Source organism: Eurosta solidaginis, chromosome 1 (assembly GCF_040869045.1).
Source record: "Eurosta solidaginis isolate ZX-2024a chromosome 1, ASM4086904v1, whole genome shotgun sequence".
Lineage (NCBI taxonomy): Eukaryota > Metazoa > Arthropoda > Insecta > Diptera > Tephritidae > Eurosta > Eurosta solidaginis.
In genome coordinates this window covers 308,956,386-308,963,186 of record NC_090319.1, presented here as the reverse complement: position 1 = coordinate 308,963,186, position 6,801 = coordinate 308,956,386, and the positions used below count along the sequence as shown (strand labels likewise).

General features: G+C 34.8%; 1 protein-coding gene across 18 annotated transcripts in view; it reads right to left on the bottom strand.

Annotated features, from left to right (window-relative positions):
* Syp (Syncrip) overlaps positions 1-5,063 on the bottom strand; it is a 329,665-nt gene extending 324,602 nt beyond the window's left edge. For 4 of the 18 annotated variants that reach the window (XM_067761459.1, XM_067761466.1, XM_067761464.1 and 1 more), the window contains exon 1: positions 4,920-5,062. In XM_067761459.1, coding sequence (XP_067617560.1) covers positions 4,920-4,932 — 13 coding nt within the window. In that variant the 5' untranslated portion in view covers positions 4,933-5,062. Of the gene's footprint in view, positions 1-4,919 lie in introns of all 18 variants that reach the window. The other 14 variants (XM_067761479.1, XM_067761476.1, XM_067761475.1 and 11 more) reach the window with 5 other exon arrangements.
* Between the last annotated feature and the right edge of the window lie 1,738 nt (positions 5,064-6,801).

The following is a 6,801-nucleotide window of genomic DNA, read 5'->3' as shown; positions in this document are numbered from 1 at the left end:
TGGTCCTTCCAACGGAGTGGGGGCCGCCCTCTACATTTGAGCAAAGTATTTTTTTCTCTCAATTACAAACAAAAAATTTTTTGTACTTGAGCCTCAAAAAACGAAATTACTTTTGGTATTTTTTTTTTTTTGAGGAATTGAAATGTAATCAATTCCTTTGCTGTGCAGGAAAGGAATTGATTACTTTTTCCAATTACTGAGGAATGTAATGGAATTGAATTTACCCAGTTCTGGTGACGGGTGACTACGCCTGGGTTGTGGAAGGCGAGAACGCGATTGCTGTTGTGGCCCTGGGATTAGACGTCCTTGGGTAGGCATTGGGGTACCCGGTGTATTTGGGTATGCGGCCTGGCAACATGGCGCAATGAAACCCGTCGGGGGGTTGCCGTCGCGGAGACCAGAACATCTAGGAAAGTGGCATCGTCCATGGCAGGAGCTGCATTGGGCGGATGTCGCAAACGTATATATTCTGTGCTGGCAAACGATGCAAAGGGAGGTAGGGACTAAGAGTCTGTTTCTCTGACCTACACAATTGCTGCCGGAAAAGAGGGGGAAGAAGACGGGGGCAGGGGCTGAAGCTCGGCATTGCTCCCGACTCTACTACGGAGATTGTAGGTATGAGTGGGAGCAGCCGTGTGAGTTGGTGGCGCCGTTGGGCGCGAGCCATCTGTAACTTCCAGAGTGACGACAAATTCAGTTAAATTTGTAATTTAAATTCGAGTAGCATTTAAAGTATCTTGTGGATTTAAAATACATTCGAATATTTTTGTGAAAGTCAAAAGATGTTCGATTATTTTCATACAATTCCATCACCTGAACTATCGATGTGCGAAAATTTTCCTGTGTATATTCCTGATCGTCGGTAGTTGAGCTCCAATAACCATTAAAAGCTAATGTTTGGATAAATTCATTAATATTTACAAATTAGGAATCGATTTTGTGGTAAATTTTTTCACGTGTAACCAAAATTTTTAGGCAGTTGCTGGTTGAACGTAAAAATAGTGGCTAGGTTCGTTTAAAACCGCCTTTACTCCATAATCATTCAGATTTTATATTTGAAACAAAAAGATTTCAGAACTTTTTATAAACGTTCCAAGACGACCACTGAATCAGTTTATTTTGAATCTACTGTATTTATACGAGACAAACTGGAAAGAATGGGCCTTACATTATGAACTCCCAAAGCAATAAAAATTCATTGTTGGATATAGATCAAAGTAGCAAAATAAGGCCGTTTTCTTATGTGAACTTTAAAATGTATATGCCTCATAAACACAAGTTTCGTTCGCAAAGTATGTGAGCTTCATTTAACGAAGGCTGTATTCCTTACGCTTAAGATGAGCGTATGCGGTACGAATGGTTTGGTAGGCTATCAGGCCTGTACCGGTATTTAAAAAATAATTGAGTCCAAATAGTACGAAGAACATTTTTTCATGTTCCTGGGTTGGAAGAAAATATATTGCAGCCGCTGCACAGTTCTTATTCCAAGAAAAGTGTAATGAGAAATGAAACAAAACAAACAAAATAACGGGATTTTTGCTTTTTTTTGATATTTTTGCTCATATATATTGAGTAATTGAAGTAAGAAGGCAGGAGTGGCCGTAAAATGCATTGATTAATTTGCAAAATTCTTCTTGAATAAGATTCATATTTCTTTTAAGTGAACACTTTTACATAATTTTTTTGATCGATTCTAAGCTCGAAGGTAAGTAAAATTTTTTAATAGTAATTCTTTCGCAATAAGAGTATTTTCAATATATTTAACATTCCGTTATTAAGAAGAAAAGGTATTTTTTCTCTATATTTTTAACTTTAGGAACAAAAAAGTTACATACACCCGCTGACATCCGGGCTAAATTTTACGTATGTTATAGTCGCAAGTATTCTCTAATAGTCGAAAGAAAAAACCATTGCGAATTCTTTGCACATCTATTTTTAATTTTTTTTTTTGTAGATTTAGTTATCTCTACATATCAAATAGGATGTATATACGTACCAGCTCCGACGAGATATTTGAAACTTTAAAGCTGATCTACAAACGTTAAAACCAATTCCTTGGTACAGGGAACAAACACGTAGCCATAAAACATACAAAAATAAACGCGCAAGGTCAACAAGATCACACCAAAAGCAAAAAGGCGAAGATCATTGACTTCAACCTGCCACAACCTACCGCACCAGTCACCAAGGCATAAAAACAGGTACCTACAATGAATTGATGAAGATAAACCAAAACCAGGTTTCGGCAATACCAATGACGGCAACACTGCTCGTATGTTTTTCGAAAATTCTGAGGATAGTGCTGAGATTACGGGATTGGATGTAACGCTCATCAAAATATTCGACACTCTCCTTCGCGCATTAGCATCTGGGTACAATATAAATATCCAAAAATTTGAAAATTTTGCGGTCGAGACTAAAAAACTATACACAGATCTCTATCCATGGTTTAAAATGCATGTTACAGTTCATAAATTCTTAGTGCATAGTACTGATATTATAAAATCAGCAATTTTACCTATTGGTCAACTTTCCGAGGAAGCACAGGAAGCCCGTAACAAAGATTTGAGACGATTCAGGGCTGATAACACACAAACGCAGTCGCGTGAAGCCACGAATAGAGATCTTATGAATATGTTGCTTATAACATCGGATCCTTTAGTTAACAGTTTTAGGGAGATACCTAAGAAAAAATTTTAAAGTCTGACTTCAGAAGTTTTAAATTTACTGTCCCCCGATAATCTTGAGGAGTCAATAAATACCCCAGTTGTTTCAAGCTTTCACAGTAGTGTTGCTGATGTTCATGACTATTCCACAAGTGACTCATCGAATGAAAGTGATGATAGCGAATTATAACATAATTATAAAAGATAACCTACCCTATAACTTTTTGTTGGATCAGGTTTTATTCAATTTAAATCTATTGTCTTTTCGACTTTGTATGATACTTTACTTTTAAGTTTTTGTAATAAGTAATTTTCACATAATTAATTTAATTATTTACATCGTTATTATTATTATTGTGATTCACTTTTACATTCCTGACTGGTACTATAAAATAATTCTGTAAAAATTGTAGTGCCAGGATAAATACTCAAATAAATACAAAATATGTATGTACATATGTACAGTCACTCACATAAATAAGTAGACACCCCTTTTTGGATAATTCTTACAATTTTCGCTTTCGCAAATTTATTTTAACTAATTTCCCATAAGAAAATTTGTCACGATCTATAACAAAAACTAAATTATATTTAAAAAATTCGACTAATTTTCATAAAAAAATTAAATTTTTTTTTTCCGAATTTTTAGAATTTTTTAGAGTATTGAGATTTGTATTCCATTAATTTTAAGTACAATAAAGTAATATTCTTAAGTCCTTTAAATTTTTTTGGATCTATGTCACTTATTCACATGAGTTACTGTATATGAAATAAGCAAATGTATGCATATGAAGTAAAATTTTGGAAAAAAATAAAAAAAAAAAGAATATATGGCTGAAAAAATGACGTAGTTGTAATAAATGACTGCATATGAAACGGAAAATATCATAAAATAATTTTGTCCAGCTATGTAGCTTGTTCTACACGAAACACTGTGCGCTGGAGGCATTCCCCATAATGAAGCCGAGAGTAATTGCTTGGCTGCATTAAACCGATTTCTAACCAAATTTAAATATTCAAATATTATGTTATTTTTTTTTTAGGAAAGTTTTCGTGACTAAAAAGCTTAGTGAATATAGCAGAATAGCGTAATTTTTGCAATTTCAGGTACAAATATCTCGAAACCCAGATTCAGATTCAGCGTTGGAAAAGTAATTAATTTCTGGGTTTAAAATTTGTCGGCGTGCGTACTTAACCTTTGTATCGCAGCAGGTTTATCAGAAGTGGAATATGATCCTATGACCCCTTTTGAAAGGCACATCAGAACTTGTATGAAGAGGACACTATCTCCGATTTTTTTTTACAAAAACCCTCTATGCGTTTTGTAGCGGTAAATACACTCCCGAAGGTTTTGGGAAGTTGTATCGGTGTTGCTGTTACTTTGCCGGTTATTGACAACTAGCCTAATAATGATCTAGAGAAGAGGTCAGTTGCGAGGTAAAGTAAGGAATTACCCATTAGTTTTTTGTTTTCTTAAATGCTATAAATGCAATAAAAAAGTGGAGCATGGTGGCCCTTTAACCGAATTCTGTGATAGGGTGTTATTCAAAACCAATTCTGATAAATGGCGTTTTTTAACTGTTAGCCGGAATATCCCACTTATGTGACGATATCCAAAAAATTTGACCAATTGATGTCATTTTCAATTGTAACTAATACAAGTTTCTTGGATGTGTGATTAACTTAGATCTCTATACCTAAATCTCCAAGACAGAAGTAAAGTTCAGAATTGCGGTCACGTTTTTGCAGCCGACTTTAGGTAAGGTGGTAGCTGCCCTGATAAGAAAAACTCACTTGGACAACACGAAGGTCCGTTGTGATACCACATACAACAAAAATAACGGTGACGTAGATCTAGCTACTTAGAGAATCGTTGGGTAGCAACCATAAAGTTCCGAATGATACCGATATCAACCTTGGATACCGACTTTACTATGCCTGAAAGTTTACTCAATTTATATAAGGTCAAAGTTATCAAGGATAATACGTTCCAGACTTTTACAACATTGATCAAGTTGAGGTTAAATTAATGGTTGTTTTGCCTAGAATCTTTGTTTCTTTGAAAACAACCCATCAATTATATCAGGACAACTCATGAAAACTTGCAAATATCTTGCGAAGCTCGTACCAAGTGTCAACCACATAAGATCATATTTGTTTGAATCTTTATTCTTGTATTTTGAATTTGTAATTATGTAATGTTCACAGCTTAAAAAACAGAATCAATATAACCAATTCATAAAGTTCACTTACCGTACTTATTCATCTTCTTTTCGCTGATCTTCAAATAAATCACGGCACGATTCACAAATATTGATTATAATTTTCAATTTGTTTTATATTTTTAAATATTTTGCAAACAAATCTTTTTGTCCGCGCTGTTCTTTAGTTGTTTTTTTTTTTTAGTTAAATTCTTAAAAATTTATGGCAGTCGTAGAATAGAGGTTTTCAAAAAGTTTAACAACAGAGTTAATGATGACGTTTTTGAAAATAAAAATTTGCAATTTTTTATTTGATTTCAGTTTTTCTATTTATGAAACTATTATTTCACAACTCCTTTTGTTTTTGTAAAAATTATTTAAAACACAATACAGGAAAGAACGCTCAAAACAACAACACCAAAGAAACTGCACAAAAATCTTTTTCCGTTTGCTCGTGCTCAATTCTCAAATATGGATCTCTTCTAATTCCGCTTATTATTATTTATTATCTATTCAATTTTGTGATAAATTTGGCGAAATTTTGATATTTATTTATATTTTTAAAGCGCTTTTGAATTTTAATAAAAAAATTTATTTGCTTTTTGAATTTACGAATATCTTTTTCTAAAATGAAACAATTTTTTCATGGCCAACTATATTCAAAATGCCATTGAAAAATTCGGTGACTGTTTAATGTTTCGCTAAAGTATTAAATGTTGTTATGCCACAACAAGGTAGAAATCGCGTATTTTTTGCATAACGGCAATTGGGTAATAGTCTAGAACAGGGGTCGAAATATATCGCCTCCAAAAATATCGAGAGAGGTGTCAAAAGACGCGTATTGACATCGACAACAATAATCAGAAGGCAGAAAAGAAAAATTTTCTCTCTGTTCGGGAGATATTTGCAGTTGAAGTTGGCAATTTTCATATGGTTGTTGTGCACTGAAAAAAATTTTGTGTACAAATGAATTTTGACCGCATTTACTTTTGATCCCACCCTAATAGTGGACCGGCCAGGGTAATTTTTTAAAAGCGCTGCCGAAGGCAGCCAACGCAGAAATGTGTTCTGCGCAAAAATACTATGGATCCCATCCCCGGTTTGTGAGGGAACTGGGGTAATTTTTCGGTTTTTCGTTAATATCTTTTGAACGAGTTAAAATTTTTATTTTCCGTCTTCGGATTATTGTTGTCGAGGTCAATACGCGTCTCTCGATATTTTTGGACGCGTATTAGCAGTCGATCCCTGTTCTAATACTATTTTCGCTATTTGTAATAGCATGAATGAATAATGGCAATTGATATCATCATCATCATCATTAATTAACGCTCAACCGTCTAAGCGATTTTGACCGGTTCGTAACGAGTCACGACAACTATCTCTATTTCACGATAACTGTAGCCAATTGGGAGCGCCAAGGGAGGTTAAGTCTTCCTCCACCTGCCTCTCCCAACTCAGAGGAGGTCTGCCACCAACCTGCGGTATCAATTGTAATATTTCTTTGGCCGGAGCGTCTTCGCCCATTCGCACAACATCACTAAGCCAGCGAAGCTTTTGCATTTTTATTCCCTGCAATACTTCTGATCTGCGTAAAGCTTAGCATTATACTTCTTTCGATACTTGCCGTCGGCATTACGGACAGGACCATAAATCTTCTAGAGAACTTCTCTCAAATACTCCATCGTCAGTATCCTGTCTCTACACCGTTCATGATTCCGAACCATACATAAGAACAGGTACTATGAGGAGCGATTTGTAGAGCGTGATTTTTGTTCGTCTAGAGAGGATTTTACTTTTCAATTGCAGACTTCGATATACATATGTATCTAAATTATCTAGGTATGAAGTGAATTGAGCGGCTCGTTTGTCTGTCGCCCCCGTTTGCAGGACATAACGTGAACAAAACTTCAGATATCGTAATTAAATTTGCTACA